The 18,826-nt window shown below is 44.9% G+C and overlaps 1 protein-coding gene across 2 annotated transcripts in view; it reads right to left on the reverse strand.

Annotated features, from left to right (window-relative positions):
* The window catches only part of TAF6L (TATA-box binding protein associated factor 6 like), a 34,304-nt gene continuing 15,478 nt past the window's right edge, over positions 1-18,826 (reverse strand). For both annotated transcript variants that reach the window (XM_040328984.1, XM_040328983.1), the window contains exons 8-11: positions 18,400-18,617; positions 15,108-15,240; positions 14,890-15,018; positions 1-1,034 (exon numbers count right to left, since the gene is read on the reverse strand). In XM_040328984.1, the coding sequence (XP_040184918.1) occupies positions 399-1,034; positions 14,890-15,018; positions 15,108-15,240; positions 18,400-18,617 (1,116 nt within the window). In that variant the 3' untranslated portion in view covers positions 1-398. The remainder of the gene's footprint in view (positions 1,035-14,889; positions 15,019-15,107; positions 15,241-18,399; positions 18,618-18,826) is intronic.

Consider the following 18,826-nt stretch of genomic DNA (forward strand, 5'->3'; position numbering starts at 1 on the left):
ATCGTGTGTACGATCATGGTGGTTTATAGTGGTGGTGCAAACAGAGAGGGAAAGACTGGACTACGCTGTAGAACAGCCTAGATGTTAAATTGGAACATTTACAGATACCTTCTTATTCATAGCAAACAAAACCATTTATGGCATTATATTTAAATGCCCATTAAAACATACGTAGCTAAAAAAAAAAAAAAAAAAAAAAAATGCTTTTACAAGAGTTCACACCTTGGAAGTATTCAGCACTCTTGACTTAAATATTTGCAGTGATGAATGCAGCAATGTCCAAGTTCAATGCAATACCGCATTACAAACTATGCCATTTTGTCCAAAAAAAAAGGCAGAGATACAGTACATTCCTCATAACGCGCTTTTAGACAAGCCTTCCAGTCTCACAATCGGAATCACAGAGGCAAATAAAGAGACAAATCTGTTGGAATCCCTCTACGTCCAGTTTTTGCCACTCGTCCAATCATAGGCAGCTTTTGAGCATAGCGGCTGGCTGTGGCCGCAGGTCCAGTATGGAGTTGGAAGACACTCTGAAACCTGCGTCCTCCTCCCCCTCGCCCTGCCTGTCTCCCTCCTATGAGAAAGTTAAAGCGGGGGGAGCCCCGTGGAGTAAGTCTACTTCTTTGGAATGCTTCTCTCACACCCAGCACCCTTTGTCCTTGCCTTGTACCTCCACGAGGGCGGGATGCAGATGCAAGAGACATCTGAGGAGGGCGCTGAGTTGACCTGTTTGTACTTGTGACTTCTTCCTCACCGTGAGCCGTTAGCTGTGGCATTTTCCGTGTCCCTTCTACAGACACTTCTTTTTTTGGCTCCTGTGTACCTTTAGGAATAATCTCTGGTTGCAAGGTTGTTCCTCCAGTGCCAAAACGCACAGCCAAGCTATCTCCAAAGAAGCAATACAACTCATTGTACATCTCCAACAAGGACACACTGGGTGCAGATGGTAAGGATGGATAGGACTGTGGTGGAGTGGCTTTATCCGATTCACTACAGCGAGCTTTCATTTTAAGAAGACGTTCCACAGCCACCTGGAAAAAAAAAAAGACACGGTACACCACTGGTTATGAAGAATTAATTACATTGGTCTTAAAGTAATGAAAACCTGATAATTTAACAATATAGGAGGTACAAACATTTTTTTCTAAAAAAACATTTCTTTGGGGGGAGGGGAATAAAGTATTAGGTATTAGCCCTTCCATCTGTATTATTGGCTAACAGCTGGAGGGCCGTATGTTGAGGATCCTTGGGCTATACTATCTTAACTGTCTTCTGGCAGAAACGAGAGAAAACATCTTAAGAGTAATATTTCTGTTGCAAAAAGCTAAAAAGAACAAAGAACCAGTAGTATTCCTGTCTCTAGACGCCGAAAAGGCGTTTGACAGGCTAGAATGGGAATTTATGCTTGCAAACTTATCCCATATAGGATTTGGTCCAAGTATGCTGAGGTGGATAGGGGCTCTGTATTCGGATCCCTCGGCTAGGGTGAGGGTGAATGGCACCCTTTCTGATAGCTTTTCACTTTGTAATGGAACCCGGCAAGGTTGCCCGCTTTCGCCTATCCTATTCGTCCTGTCATTGGAGCCTTTATTGGAAACAATACGGAAGAATCAGGACATAGAAGGGATAAAACTAGAGAGAAGAGAGCACAAGATATCCGCCTTCGCGGATGACATGATGCTATTTGTATCTAACCCTAGGGAGACACTGCCTAAAATAATGGCGGAATATGAACAGTATGGGGAGATCTCGAATCTCAAAATTAATAAAGACAAAACGGAGATACTAAGTATATCATTAAGTCCAAAGGATCGTAGGGAATTGGAGGGGCTCTATCCATTTAAATGGAAGCAAAGGAGGGTGAAATATTTAGGTATATACTTGTCCTGCAAGGAAAAGTGTTTCTATGAAGACAATTATATACTACTACTGAATAAGGTAAAATCAGACTTAAAAGGATATAGTATAGATAGAGTATCATGGTGGGGAAGGGTGAATACTATAAAAATGATGATTTTGCCTAAAATTCTTTATATTTTTCAAACACTCCCGATAAAAATCCCAGAAATATATTTTAAAATCCTGGATAGGATAATAGGAGGTTTCATATGGAGGGGGGAAAAGCCGCGTATAGCAGTGGAGACTCTGATTAGATCTAAAGAGGAAGGAGGAATACAGCTGCCAGACTTCAGAAGGTACTATGAGGCGGCAGTACTGAGGAGGATTACAGATTGGGCGCAGGGGGAGGGGGGGAAGTAAAAAAAAGTGGGTAGAAGTCGAAGAAAGTTTAAGTAAGAAAGAGCTGGGAAATATAATATGGGTACCGAGGCAATATAGAGGACTACCCCTGGACACTCCAGTAATAACAAAAGAAACTTTTAGAATATGGGATAAGGTCTATAAGAAAAATAAATTGCCCTATAATAGTCCACTGTTGCCGCTTACAGGTACGGATTTCTTTCCTCCTGGCAAGGAGGGGGGATTATTCCGGAAGTGGGCAACTTCAGACACTCCAAGATTAAAGGATATAATAAAAGGAAATGAAGTGCGCCCGGTGGGAGAACTTCAAGAGAAATACGGACAGTACCCAGGAGATAGGTGGAGACACAGACAAGTCCAACATTTTGTCGGCACTTTGTCGAAGCCCCTGCGAACTACGAATGAACTAAATCAATGGGAAAAACTTATGACCCAAGAGGAACCTGGGAAAAGGGGAATATCAAGTATCTACAAGATGTTGACAACCAAGATAGAGGTAGGAAAATTGAAAATGATAGAAAGCTGGGAAATAGAACTTAATCAAACTATATCCAATAAGAAGAAGAGGCAGGTGCTAGAATATGTGCAGGCCACAACGATGGATGCAAAAGTAAAAGAAACCAACTATAAGTTACTTACTAAATGGTACTATGTACCAACTAAACTGCACAGAATTAACAGTGAGGCGTCCCCCTTATGCTGGAGGGAGTGTGGGAGGGAGGGAACTCATGCCCACATATGGTGGCAATGCCCCCTCATCCAGGTATATTGGCGGGAGATACTAGGTCTGATTAAAAAAATCAGTGGATATGAGATAAGATATGACCCATGGGAATGTCTGTTCCACACTACAAGTATATCCAGGAAAAAATACAGAGGCTCCTTGGTCCCGTTCCTACTGAACGGAGCCAAGGCACTAATACCTAGGAACTGGAGGGAAAAAAGAGTACCCTCGATAGGGGAATGGCTCCAAGAAATTGATAAAATGCAAGTGATGGAGGAGTTATGGTCCTTTCAGGTAGAGTCTGGGCCAAGATATGAAAGGACCTGGAAGGGATGGAGGGATTTTAGGGCTAGGGGGAGGGAGGGGGGTGGTGGGGAGGGAGAGAGTGGAGGGGAATAGAGAGACCGTGGGGGGGAACCATTATGGGGCCCCCTCCTTCCCTCGCGTCTCTTTTTTTTTTTTTTTTTTCCCTCTGCCCTCCTACCTTTGACACTTAATGTAAATACACAATAAGGGAATCAACCCCTACACCCTTCACTATATTCTAGACGGACTAAGAGTCCTTCTTCTCTTTTTTGCGTTTTTTCTTCTGTTTTTTTTTTCCTTCCTTCTTCTTTTTACAACTCTTTCTAGTTTTTTGTATACTTAAGTAAATACACAATAAGGGGAATTAGCCCCTAGATTTGTCACGATATTTTAGAGGGACGTAGTGTCTCTCTTCTTTTTATATATTTTTTTTTTTTTTCCTTTCTCTTTTTTTCAACCTCTTTGTGGTTTTGTACACTTATGTAAATACACAATAAGGGGAATTACCCCGATACCTTTCACTATATTCTAGTAGGACTTAGTGTCCCTCTTTTTTTTTCTTTTTTTTTTTTTTATTACAACTCCTGTCTGGTGTTGTACACTTATGTAAACACACAATACTCACTACATTCTAGTAGGATGTAGTGTCTTTCTTTTTTGTTATTATACTTAAGTAAATACACAATTAGAGGAATTAACCCCTATATTTTTCACTGTATTTTAGAGAGACTTAGAGTTATTCTTCTTCTCTCTTTTTTTTTTTTTTATACACTCATGTAAATATACAATAAGGGGGTTAACCCCTATACCTTTCACTATATCCTAGTTGGATTCAGTGTGTTTTATTTTATTTTTTTTTTCTTTTATTCAACTTCTTTGTGGTTTTGTACACTTATGTAAATACACAATAAGGGGAATTACCCCGATACTTTTCACTATATTCTAGTAGGACGTGGTGTCTTTTTTTTTTTTTTTTTTTTCTCTCTTCTCTCTTTTTTTCCCTCTCTCCCTTTCTCTCTCCATATCTCCCTCCTACCCTCTCTTTCTCTCGCTCTCATATCTCTCTTTTTTATTTTTTTTATATACACGTCCTCCCCCCCTCAACTTACTGTAGGTATAGGTAGTGGGGTCCTATCCCTGGGTATCTCCCTTGAAGAGTGGAAATGGAGGGATAGGCACTGGGGCGGAAGGATGGAGAAATCCAGGAGTAGTACATAATATTGGTAGAAGAAGATAGAGCCTTTAATATATTTTCAATTTTCATTGGAAAGGGTACATTTGGAGACCATATATGTTAGTCTGTATATTGATTTTATGTTGTATTAATTGTACTGTTTTGTATAAAAAAAATGAATAAAAGATTTGGGGAAAAAAAAAAAACTGTCTTCTGGCTCACAAGGAATCCAGCTATTATGGAAACAAGGGGAAGCCTCTGAGGTCCGTAGAATGGAAGAGTCCCACGATTTTATCTTACAGTTGAAATTACAGCATAGGGGGAGGAAAGTTAATATTTTCACTAAAAGTGGTCTAGTTTTGCAAGCACATTGTTGTAGCGTTACAGTATGCATTTGTTTAGGAGAAGGCTGGATTTGGTTAGGTTGGGGGGGCAAAAAGGATAAGTGTACTTCGACTTTAAAGATCACTTATCCTTCAACACCCGCCAAAAAGATTTGCATAAATCTGATCTTTCACAAAACAAATCTACAAAAACATCACGATCTTCTTTCCCTTTCAGGGCCCATTCCCACCTGAATACAGTGTACCCGAGTGCATGCACCTTTGTGTATTTAGATGTGTTGCATTAGACGGACCACTCAAAAAAAAATGGCTCGTACACAAGATGAGAACAGTCTGAAGGACCGTTGTCATCGGTTAACCGATGAAGCTGACTGATGGTCCGTCGCGCCTACACACCATCGGTTAAAAAAACAATTGTGTCAGAACGCGTTGACGTAAAACACAACAATGTGCTGAAAAAAAAACGAAGTTGGATGCTTTCAAGCATGCGTCGACTTGATTCTGAGAATGCAAGTTGTTGTTTTTTTTTTAACCGATGGTTAAATAACCTATGGGGCCCACACACGATCGGTTTTGACCGATGAAAACGGTCCATCAGATCGTTGTCCTCTGGTTAACCTATCGTGTGTACGAGGCCCAATACATCTCGACACAGGAAATTGTAGGGTCTTGCTGCATTTTTCTACAGCAAACTTTTATGTTAAGCAGGAGTGTTCTGAACATGTGTCGGGGTGCAATACAAAAATGAATGGCACCCCAAGAAACTACTGCAAAAGTAGTGTGAACAAGCCCAAATAAATTAAAGGGACTCTGTCTCATCCCAAATACTAAAACCTGCTGACAGGTATGATGTGCAGGCTCCCAACTTTTAGTATTCTTTAATTTGATCAAATGCCAGGCTCTTCTATTTAGGCAAAGCTTTCATGCTTCTAGGTAGTGTTGCCGCTAAGCCCAAACCCTGCACATGCCTATTGGCCCATACAATGATGAGCTGCCTCGCTAGCTGAAGTGAAACTGTGCCTGTCACAACACCCAACACTAAATAGAAGCACAGGATACTGAAAAATAATGTAGGATGTACACTTCTGGGTGTCTGCATTTCATACCGCCAGCAGGTTTTGGTATTCTTAAAGCAAAAGAGTTTCCTTAAAGCGGGAGTTCACCTGAAAACATTTTTTAACAGTAGATTGGGCCTAATTACGGGAAGCAGAATCGGGTGTTTTGATTAAAATCAATGCAGTACTTACCTTTTTTGAGATAGATTGTTCTCCTGCCGCTTCCGGGTATGGTCTTCGGGACTGGGCGTTCCTATTTGATTGACAGCCTTCCGACGGTCGCATACAGCGCGTCACCGAACGTCGGTGCGGCGCTATACGGCACCTGCGCACTGACGTTCGGCTACTTTCGGAAACTGGTGACGCGCTGTATGCGACGGTCGGAAGGCTGTCAATCAAATAGGAACGCCCAGTCCCAAAGACCATACCCGGAAGCGGCGGGGAACATCTATCTCAAAAAAGGTAAGTACTGCATTGATTTTAATCAAAATGACCAGTTACACTTACCGGTAGCTGGATTTCTACGATGTCTTACAGGACGGCACGCTGAGAGTAGACTGGCCACCTGACAGGAAACACAATCAAAAAAGAGGTTAAAAGGCCCCACCCTTCCCATGTGCCTCAGTTTGTAGATAAGTAACCGCTATTAGAACACGGTCCTAGGATCTAATAAAAAAATAACTCCGAATACCAGTAGATAACAGGGAGGGAAGTAGGCCTGCCGTCCTGTAAGACATCGTAGAAATCCAGCTACCGGTAAGTGTAACTGGTCATTTCTCCCTCGTCTTCCAGGACGGCACGCTGAGAGAAAAGCAAGCAATCTTTGGGCCTACCTTAGGGCGGGACCACCGTCTGTAGGACCTTCCTACCAAACATCAGATCTTGCGGTGACAGCAGTTCGACTCTGTAATGTCTGACGAACGTATTCTGGCTTGACCAGGTCGCCGCTTTACATATTTGTTCTATGGAAGCTCCTGCTCTTTCTGCCCAGGAGGCTGCCAGTGATCGGGTGGAATGGGCCTTGATAACAGGAACTGGTCTACCCGCTAAGGTGTAGGATAAAGAAATAGCCTGCCTGATCCATCTGGATATAGAAGCCTTTGTTGCCTGCTGACCCTTTTTCTGACCAGAAAAATTAACCAAAAGATGAGGGGAATTCCTAAACTCACTTACCCTCTCTAAATAAATCAAAAGACAACGTCTTACGTCCAAGCAATGAAAAGTAGCCTCCTTCTCATTCTTGGGATCTGCGCAAAACGAAGGGAGGACTACCTCCTGGGATCTGTGGAACTTAGTTGCCACTTTGGGCAGGTACAGAGGATCCTGACTCAGTACCACCCTGTCTTCAAAAACCCGAAGAAAGGGTTCCTTAATGGAAAAAGCATGCATGTCTCCAACTCTTTTGGCAGACGTGATAGCCAACAAAAAAGTAAATTTAAAGGAAAGTAATTTAATTGGAATACTATCTATAGGTTCGAATGGTGCCTTAGATAGCTGATTCAAGACTAGGAAGAGGTCCCAAGGGGGAACTCTAGAGACTTTTATAGGGGAAAGTCTGTCCCTGGCTGTCAGAAGCCTCCTAATAAGAGGATCCCCAGAAAGGCTCCTGTCCAAAAAATAGGACAAGGCCGTAACTTGGACTCTCAAGGTCTTAGTGGCTAAGCCTAGTTCCACCCCATCCTGGAGGAAATCCAGGATGACGGGGATGTCAGGGTAGGAGATCTGTTTCGCGGAGCACCAGCGCGAAAAGACCCCCCAGATTCTTGCATAGATGAGTCTGGTGACTTTCTTGCGACTAGCCAACAGGGTTCCTATCACCTTTTCCGAACAGCCTCTCTGCTGCAGGTTCCACCTCTCAAGAGCCATGCCGTCAGGCTGAAGAATTCTGGGTTCGGATGAGAGACCGGCCCCTGCCGCAGAAGACCCGCCCGGGGAGGGAGAGGAAGCGGGGGAGCTAGAGCCCAATGTTTCAGGGTGGGGAACCAGGACCTCTTGGGCCACCAAGGAGCGATTAAAATCAGGTTGGTGTCTGAGGCGTTCAATTTTTGCAGAACCCTTGGGATGAGATTCAAGGGAGGAAAGGCGTAGGCCAGCCGGAATCTCCAGGGTTGAGCCAACGCATCCACCCCCAGTGAACCCTGCTCTCGGGAGAGGGAAAAGAACCTGCTCACCTTTTTGTTCCCCTTGCACGCAAAGAGGTCTACTTCTGGGCGACCGAGCTGTTGGCAAATCCAGCTGAAGGTCTCCGGGCATAATTCCCATTCCCCCTGAAGGATGGGCTGGCGGCTCAGAAAATCGGCCTCCAGATTGAGGGTCCCTCTTATATGGACCGCTAGAAGAGAGGGCACCCTCTGTTCTACCCAAGTTAGGATCCTCAGGGAGAGGGCTAGGAGAGAGTGTGACCTGGTGCCCCCCTGCCGGTTGAGAAAGGCGATCGTAGTCGCGTTGTCGGAGAGGACTAGGACCTCTCGGCCCTGAATTCTCTCCTCGAAGGCTTCCAGAGCCTCCCCAACCGCCAACAACTCCCGGTAGTTGGAAGAAGCCCGCCTTTGCTGGGGATTCCAAGAACCCTGGGCTCGAAGTTCCTCTGTATGGGCTCCCCACCCCCAGCTGCTGGCATCTGTGGTGACTTTGATCGGGTTGACCTGACTCCACAGACGACCCTTTAAAAGGTTCTGGGGCAATAGCCACCATTGTAAGGTGTCTTTTACTGGAACCGGGATACTGACCCTGGTATCCAACGTCTCTTCCGTTCCCCCCCAAGATGAGAGAAGGAAGGCCTGCAGGGGCCTTGAGTGGAGTTGTGCCCAGGGAACTGCCGGGATGCACGAAGTCATCCGTCCCAACAACCTCATGATTTCTCTGAAAGAGGAATCTACAGCCGCCACTAGGGACCTGACCGCTGTCATAAGACCCTGTGCTTTGTCTTGGGATAAGACAAGCTTCCTTTCTAGGGAGTCTATAAGAAAACCTAGGTACATCTTCCTTTGTTCTGGAAGGAGAGAAGACTTCTCCCTGTTCACGATCCAACCAAGGGATTCCAGGGTGGTTATGACAGTGGCCAGGTCCAGAAGGAGCTGATCCCGACTCAGGTTGAAGAGCAAAAGGTCGTCCAAGTAAGGGACGAGGGAGATCCCCTTTAAATGTAGAAAAGCCATCACCTCTGCCAGGACCTTCGTAAACACCCTCGGGCTGGAAGCCAGTCCGAAGGGGAGGGCCGAGAACTGCCAGTGCTGAACTCCTTGGGCAGAGGTGAGGGCGAATCTGAGGAATCTCTGGTGATCCGGACAAATAGGAACGTGAAGGTAAGCATCCCTCAAGTCTATTGTCACCATGAACACGCCTTCTAACAAGAGGCCCCTGAGACTGTACACATTCTCCATACGAAATTTCTTGTATTGAAGATGAACATTTAGGGGTCTGAGATTGATGATCAATCTGAATTTCCCGAGTGATTTGGAAACGACAAAAATATGGGAGTATACTCCCTGGCCCTCTTGATTTGGAGGGACTGGGACTATGACTCCCTGTTCGGCCAGGCTGGCAACGTTCTGGGAAAGTCCAGCGGCTTTGCGAGGATCGCTTGGTAGGTGTGTGAGGAGAAAAATGGGGGGAGGAAACTGGCGGAATTCTAGCCTGTAACCTTCCCTGATGATCTGAAGGACGTGAGGACTCCTGGTTATCTCCTCCCAAGCGGGAAGGAACCTGGAGAGCCTGCCCCCTACCCTCTCGTCACTTGGGATCCTTCTCACCAGGCTTGGGGCTGGAAAAAAGGATCCCACTCTTTGGCTTATCCTTTCCAAACCCCCAGCGCCTGCCGGGTGCCGATTTCTTCCCTGGGGGGGGGTTTTTCCTCTGGTTGGGACGAAAAAACTTCCCCCTATTTGCTCTAGGTTTTGAGGGAAATCTATTTCCTTTTTCAGAGGATCTCGCTAGGGCCTGATCTAATGCGGTGCCGAACAGGAGGGAACCCTCAAACGGAATCGCACACAAGCGGTTTTTTGACGCAAGGTCGCCCCTCCAAGTCTTCAGCCAGACAGCTCTCCTAGAAGCATTAATAGGTGCTCCAGTCTTGGCTGAAGCGCGAACCGTCTCAATAGCTGCGTCTGCCAAATAGGCTACCGCACTGCCGATCACCTGGAGGGACTCTTGAGTTTCTCTAGACTTGGAAGAACTTGCTAGATGATCTAACAGCCTGGAAGTCCAAGCGGCAGTGTTCCTTGCGACGCATGCTGAAGCTAACGCAGGACCCAAAGCGGCTGCATTGGCTTCCCAGGCTCTACGGAGGGAGGTATCAGCCCGCCTATCCATGGCATCCCTTAAACTCCCTGCATCCTCAAAAGAGAGATCGGATTGTCTAGAGACCTGAGCTAAAGATGCGTCAAGACGAGGAACTTTAAAAAAGGTATCCTCCACCTCATCTTTAAAGGGGCAGCGGCGTTTCCAGGTCTTAAACTTGGGAAGTTTCTTTTCTGGCTCAGCCCATTCCCTCCGGATAATATCCTTGAGGGATTGATGCACTGGGATAGTCTTAGACTGAGGCTTAATTAAACCCAAATACATCCTGTCCTGGGCTGAAACCTGCTCCGCTGGATGTTGGATCTGCTCAGAGGCGTAAATGGCTGCGAGAAGACCCTCCATATCATCTGCGGAAAATATATATTTCCCAGACCTGGCATCCTCGTCCTCTTCCTCCGCCTGGCTTTCCACCAGGCCCTCTTCTTGAAGAGTGACCTCAGAATCCTCGGAGTCAGAGGAAGGAGCCTTCCTAGTTCGCTGGCGGGAACCCAGCCGCGCAGAAGTGGATCCCTCCTGAGACGAAGGACCAGGTACAGGGGGATCAGACTCCCTACTTTTCAAGGAAGATTTAAAATCCTTGAGAGTGGCGAGCATTTCTGACTGCACAGAGAGAAAATCCTTCATGATTTGCGAGGTCTCTTTCCCAGCTAGTTTAAAGATACACTTGGAGCAAAAGGACTTGCTATAGTCTGTCGGGAGCTTATCATTACAATTCCCACATTTCTTAATTTTTTTAAGGGGTTTAGTGGATCTACTGGCTTCCCCCTGGGCAGAAGGGTCCTCTCCTAAAACATAATGTAAAATAGAAAGGCCCATTAGCAACATACTCTCACAGCTGAGGTTCTACAACAAGAGGGGGGGGGGGGGGGCCCCCCACCCCCGAACACAAGGAGGACTCACCCCGGGTGGACTCCTCAGCAGCCATGTCTGTCAGACGGTCCTCCATGATGAGGGCGCCCGGCCCTTCTCTCTCCCCGGCTGCGCGTTGCTCTGCCTCTGCTGTGCTCTGCAGCGAAATGTGGCATCCGTCGGTGGAGGCCGCCATCTTGTAGGGGCGGAGTGACGTCACGCCGTCGGACGGCGTGCGCGTCATCAATACGCGCCCAGCAAGTGACGGCGCCGCTCGGAGCGGCGCCCAGCCCAGCCGACACCACGCTGCAGAGGGGAAGTCTCCCTGTAAGGTAGGAGGGAAGACGGGGGGGGGAGAGAGGTACGGCCGCCTCAGAGCACTAGGGAAGCCCTGCTAGCTAGGAGGCTCTGGCGTCCAGGGAGGCACTCTTCTTAGTTAGCACCTTCAGCCTCCCTAGACCAAAAAGAAGGGATACCCCCCCGGGAAAGTGCAAGCACCTTGACCGGACCCAAAAGCACCCAGTACCTGAGGTCTAGACTCCGGGGGGGGGACCACCAGCCCCAGGCCTTAGGTCAGCTTGAAAATAAAAAACTGTTTCGCTGTAGGGGAAACACAATCAGAAAACTGAGGCACATGGGAAGGGTGGGGCCTTTTAACCTCTTTTTTGATTGTGTTTCCTGTCAGGTGGCCAGTCTACTCTCAGCGTGCCGTCCTGGAAGACGAGGGAGAAACACCCGATTCTGCTTCCCGTAATTAGGCCCAATCTACTGTTAAAAAAAATTTTTTTTGGGTGAACCTCCACTTTAAGCAATATACCTGTCCAGCCTTGTTCTTTCTACGTTTATCAAAAATAACCATTAGGTACAGATGTGCTCAAAAGCTTGCATACCCTGGCAGAAATTGTGATATTAAATGGCTTCATATGATCACCATCCTTATCATATTTTCAATAACAGTTGTTTGGCTCCTTTTTAAATCCTAATAACAGAAGTCACCAAAATGGCCCTGATCAAAAGTTTCCATCCCCCTGGAATGTTTGGCCTTGGTACAGAAACACAAAAGGTGCCACATCTGTGGCTTTGTAAATTGTAATTTGTGTCTGTGTATAAATAGTCAATGGGGGTTATTTACTAAAGGCAAATCCACTTTGCACTACAAGTGCAAAGTGCACTTGGAAGTGCAGTCGCTGTAGATCCGAGGGGGACATGCAAGGAAGAAAAAAAAAAAACACACACACACACACACACACACACAGCATTTTAGCTTGCATATAATTGGATAATAAAATCAGCAGAGCTTCCCCTCATTTCAGATCTACCCCCTCAGATTTCCCGCGACTGCACTTTCAGTGCAATATCAAGTGCACTTTGAACTTGTAGTGCAAAGTGGATTTGCCTTTCATAAATAACCCCCTATGCGTTTGTTCGCTCTCACATGGTTGCACTGAGCAAGCAAGATCCTAAGCCATGGGGAGCAGAAAAGAACTGTCAAGAACTGCATAACAAAGTAAAGAAACTTTATAATGATGGGAGAGGATATATAAAAAAGGTATTGAAAATCCTTGGATATGCCAGTCAGTACTGTTCAATCACTTATTACGAAGTGGAAAATTCTGGGATCTCTTGATACCGAGCCAAAGTCGGGTAGACCAAGAAAGAGATCAGCTACAACTACCAGAAGAATTGTTCGGGATACAAAGAAAAACCCAGAAGTAACCTCAGGAGAAATGCAGGCTGCCTTGAAAAAAAGATAATGTTGTTGCTTCAAGGAGCACAATATGACAATACGTGAACAAAAATTGGCTGCATGGTTGAAAAAAAATAATAAAAAAAGAGCCTTTACTGCGCCAATACCACTAAAAAGCCCAGTTGTAATATGTCTGACAAAAGCTTCTGGCACACTGCAATCTGCAGTGACGAGACCAAAAAAAGAGAGCTTTATGGTCACAACCATAGGTGTGATGTTTGGAGAGGGGTCAAGGCCTATAGCGACAAGATTACCACCCCAATTGTGAAGCATGGTGGGAGCTCACTGATGTTTTGGGGGTGCATGAGCTCTAAAGGCACAAGGGAATATTGTGAAAATGAATGGCAAGATGAATGCAGCATGTTATCAGAAAATACTGGCAGACTATTTGCATTCTTCTGCATGAAAGCTGCACATGGAACGCTTATGGACTTTCTAGCATGACAATGACCCTAAGCACAAGGCCAAGTTGACACTCTAGTGCAGGGGTCTTCAAACTATGGCCCTCCAGTTGTTCAGGAACTACAATTCCCATCATGTCTAGTCATGTCTGTGAATGTCAGATTTTTACAATGCCTCATGGGAAGTGTAGTTCTACAACAACTGGAGGGCCGTAGTTTGAAGATCCCTGCTCTAGTGGTTACAGCAGAAAAAGGAGAAGGTTCTGGAGTGGCCATTGCAGTCTCCTGACCTTAATATCATCGAGCCACTCTGGGGAGATCTCAAATTTGCAGTTCATGCAAGACAACCAAAGACTGCATGACCTGAGGCAAGAGAAATAGGCAGCTATACCACCTGTAAGAATTCAGGGCCTCATAAGAAAACAATTCCAAAATACTGCACGCTGTCATTGATGCCAAAGGGGGCAATACACAGTATTAGGGACTCAGGGTATGCAGACTTCTGAACATGGATCATTCCATTTGCTTACTTGTTGCCATGTTTTATTTTATGATTGTGCCATTCTGTTCACTCATGGCTTCTTTAACTTCTTCAGACCCAGGCCAATGGGGGGGCACGCGTACCCAGCGCATTACTAAGATGCTAATGCGCTTGCCTGGCGGTTGGGATGTCCGCCAGGTACCCGCGATTAGCCAGGACGTGGATCTCTGGGTGTAGACACAGAGCTCCACGTCCTGTCAGGGAGAGGAGACTGATACTGTGTCCTTTGTACATAGGGGCACAGATCGGTCACCTCCCCCAGTTAGTCCCCTCCCCCCACAGTAAGAATCACTCCCAGGGTACACATTTAACTCCTTCCTCGCCCCCTAGTGTTAATTCCCTTCCCTGCCAGTCACATTTGTACCGTAATCAGTGCATATTTATAGCACTGTTCGCTGTATAAATGTGAATGGTCCCAAAAATGTGTCAAAAGTGTCCGATGTGTCCGCCGCAATATCACAGTCCTGACAAAAATCGCAGATAACCGCCATTACTAGTAAAAAATAATAATAATAATAAAAAAAAAAAAGAGTCAGAATTCTATCCCCTATTTTGTAGCCACAATAACTTTTGCGCAAACCAATCACTATACGCTTATTGTGATTTTCTTTAAATAAAAATATGTAGAAGAATATGTATCGGCCTAAACCGAGGAAAAAAAAATTGGGATATTTATTATAGCAAAAAGTGAAAGATAGTGTTTTTTTTAAATTGTTGCTCTTGTTTATAGCGCAAAAAATAAAAACCACAGAGTTGATCAAATACCACCAAAAGAAAGCTCTAAAAAAAAAAACAAAAAAAAAAACAAAACACGTCAATTTTGTTTGGGAGCCACGTCGCACGACTGTGCGATTTACATTTAAAGCGTGACAGTGCCGAAAGCTAAAATTTCACCTGGGCAGGAAGGGGGTATATGTGCCCAGTAAGCAAGTGGTTAAACATGGTGCACATTGTATATAACCAATTCTCCAAAGGGAATGCAAATTTTTGAGTACAACCGTACCCAACAGCAACACAAAAATGTGTGTATATAGTTAATCCAGTGTTGTTTCAATGCACAAAATGTTATATTGACTGGAAGGGTGAATAGATACGGATCCTTGCGGCAGAAGCATGGCTGCCTTTTACTATTTCTCATTTACAAATTCACTTATTTTTTCCCCGCTTCGTATTGCAGTTTTACTTACCAAGATAGCTCCATACACCTTGTGGCCATCAGCCTTGACTTGTGCATTGGACATGGAGTGATCATCTAATACAGTCTGAAGCCCAGACCAATAGGTTGGAAGCAGCGGATACAATACTTGCTCTACTGCCTAAATGAGATATAAAGGGAGAACCAAAGTTACACCAAAAAAACTCCATCACAGTATTCTCTGTTCCTTTGCTCTTTTCAACAAATTACCTTCCAGCCCAGGGCATGAAGACCGACAACAGCCCCATAATGGGAACAGAGAGGGCGTACAGGATCTCCCAGGACTTTCTGCAACGACTGCAAAACCTGAGTATACAGCGAGCCCGCTAAATCTCGGTGTGTCCTACACAGAAGAAAGGAGCCAGATATGAGCAATTCCAACTGCAAGCATACATTTCCAGTGTTCACCTAGCTTTGTATTTTTATATGGACTACACGATAAGAACATTTACTAATGCAAAAAACTGCACATCACACCCAGTTAACCCATATGTACACAGATCAGCCATGATATTATACCCACCCATCATAAACTGTCAAGGCACTAGACCTAGACCACAGACTTGTTTTTTTTTTTTCAAAACATCCCACCGATTGCTCGAATGGAGATCTGGAGAATTTGGAGGCCAAGTTAACAACTAGAACTCCTTGTTGTGTTCCTCAAACATTCCTAAATTCATCAGACAAAACCACCTTTTCCCATCGCGCTGTGGTCCAGTTCTGATGCTCACGTGTCTATTGTAGGCATTTTTGGCTGTGGACAACATGGGCACCCTGACCGATCTTCAGCTACTCAGCCTCATACACCACAAACTGCGATGTACTATGTTCTGACACCTTTCTATCATAACCAGCATCAAACATTTTCAGCAATCTGAGCCCCAGTAGCTCTTCTATTGGATAGGAGTACATGGGCCAGCCTTCGCTCCCCACGTGCATTAATGAGCCTTGGCTGCTCTTGACCCTGTTTCTGGTTTTGCTTCCTAAGAGCACTCTTCATAGGTCCTGACTAGGGATGAAGCTCCGGCGTGTTCGCACAGTACACATGCAGAGCCCGCCAGGAAGTCTGCATTGCTCTGCGCTAATCACAGGCAGGGAGACATTGCCCGATCTCTGCAGCCGAGCATCAGGAATGTCTCCCTGCCTGTGATTAGCGCAGCGCAGACTTCCTGGCGGGCTCTGCAAACACGACAGAGCTCATCCCTAGTCCTGACCGCTGCAGACTGCCACAAAAGCTGCAGTTTTGAAGTTGCTCTGAAGTCTAGCCATTACAATTTGGCCCTTGTCAAAGTCATTTAAATCCTCACACATGCCCATTTTTTCTGCTTTCCAAACATCAACTTCAGAGATAACATGTTCACTTGCTGTCCAATAAACCCACCCACTTTCTGGTGCCATTTTAAAAGAGATAATCTATGTTATTAATTGTACCTATCAGTGCTCATAATGTTCTGGCTGATCAGTATATAATGTAATGTGCAAAATGCAAAAAGTTACTACTCACATGCAAAGTTCATTTCTATATTCATTGTGAATATTAGTAGCTGATCAAGCCAACAACAGTGTTTTGTTACCGCAGCCAGTTTTCACAAGGTCTCGGTAGCACCGGGATCCCAGCACCATTCTCTATGTACTGGAAGCTCCTCATGTCCAAGCTGCAGCTAAATCCTACTCAGCCATTCAACAATCCAATGAGACAGCCATGATTGGTCATTGGGGCTCCCACATCAGATGGATGAATGGTTGACGTGGGCCTTGTTAGATGGGTGGGGTTTATTTCCCAATTAGGCAGAAATCAGGTCTATTACAACACTAATGCTAGTTTGCTCTTATAACTTTAAATCATCAATTGAACATTTCTTTAACCACGTGCTTGCTGGGCACTTATACCAGGGCTCGACAAATCCCGGGCGCCAGGTCACCATGGCGACTAGAAATAGGGTCCTGGCGACTTGGCTTGGAAGGGGGGCAAAAAAAAAAAAAAATTTTTTTTTTTGTGAGCTGGGGCCATCTGGTGGTGAGCCGTTGGTATTACAAGTTATTACCACCAGATGTGAGCTGGCGCCATCTGGTGGTGGCCGTTGGTATTACAAGTTACGCATTACAAGTTAAACAGCAATTCTAATGTTGTTTTTCACTGCCATCTTCTTCCCTCTAATTAGAACCCCCAAACATTATATATATTTTTTATCCTAACACCCTAGAGAATAAAATGGCGATCGTTGCAATACTTTCTGTCACGCCGTATTTGCGCAGCGGTCTTACAAAAGCACTTTTGTGAAAAAATTACACTTTTTTTAATTAAAAAATAAGAGAACAGTAAAGTTATCCCCGTTTTTTTTTTTTATATTATGAAAGATAATGTTACGCCGAGTAAATGTATACCCAACATGTCACGCTTCAAAATTGCGTCCGCTCGTGGAATGCCGACAAACTTTTACCATTTAAAATCTTCATAGGCGACGTTTAAAAAAAATCTACAGGTTGCATGTTTTGAGTTACAGAGGAGGTCTAGGGCTAGAATTATTGCTCTCGCTCTACCAATCGCGGCGATACCTCACATGTGTGGTTTGAACACCGTTTACATATGCGGGCGCTGCTCACGTATGTGTTCGCTTATGCGCGCAAGCTCGTCGGGACGGGGCGCGTTTTCTGGCTCCTAACTTTTTTACCTGGCTCCTAGATTCCAAGCAAATTTGTCAACCCCTGCTTAAGTCCCCTTCCTGCCCAGGCCAATTTTCAGCACTGTCGCACTTTGAATAACAATTGCAAAGTTATGCAACATTGTATCCTAAAAGAAAATTATATTTTTTTTTTCACACAAATTTTGTCTTTTTTTTGTTTCCTTAGAAAAAAAAAACAGTTGTGAATAATAATAATACCACCAAAAGTTTTTTTGTGGTATTTATTCATAACTGTGTTTTTTATTTTTTGCTAAGAAAAAAAAAACTGAAATTTTGAAAAACAAAACATTCTTCATAGTTTGTTATAAAATTTTGCAAACCGCAATTTTTTTCCCCCCTTTACTGATGTTCGCTGATGAGGTGCCACTGATGAGGAGGCACTGATTAGCAGCACTGGTGGGCACAGATTGGGACCGATGTCCCTGTAACAGAAGCCGGTTACCAGCTTTCTTCTTTTCTCCTCACCCTGATCGTGGGAGAAAACCCCCCCCCCCCCAGATAATTGGATTCTGTTTAACTTACGTGATCAGTTATCATTGGCTGACAGCTGACCACAAGGTAAAGACCCGCTGCGATTGGCCCTTTACCCTGTTTCGTTACCAGCCAAGTCCAGAGGACTCAATCACAGAGCGCACCGCAAAGGGTGCGCAATCACGGGAGGTCGTCTATTGACGCCCTCCTGGCACTGGAAGCCCGCGTTGTAGCCGTCTTTTGGCTATAGCGTGGGGGCAAAGTGGTTAAATGTTTTCAGCAACACATGGCATAAATAACTGTAAATAAAAGGATAGCTATGTATATATAGGTATTAGCAGGCTTACCAAATACAACTCAGCAATCCTGCACCATAGTCCCGCAAAGTCCAGTGGTCATTAAGTGGGTTTATGGAGGCCGCTAGGGGCTCAGTCACACAATACAAAACACTCTGCATGAGACTGTATCCATAGCTACCCAAATAAAGATAAGGGTTCCATAGGAGAGCTCTCACCAACTGCAACAGGCGACTCAGCTGCTCAAGATCATGACTGACAGACTTAACCTAAAAAAAAAAAAAAATTATGTATATGAAGTACAAGGTTGGATATCAATAAAAACAATAAGGAGGTATTTTTAGGGAATTACAAATATATATTTTTCTGTGCTACCTTGTATTCGTCACAATCTCCTTACCTTGAAAGCAAGAACTTGGGGCCAGATCCACAAAAGGGATACGCCGTCGTATCCCTGTTTCTATCTTTGGAACTGATC

The sequence above is a fragment of the Rana temporaria genome, chromosome 11 (assembly GCF_905171775.1).
Source record: "Rana temporaria chromosome 11, aRanTem1.1, whole genome shotgun sequence".
Lineage (NCBI taxonomy): Eukaryota > Metazoa > Chordata > Amphibia > Anura > Ranidae > Rana > Rana temporaria.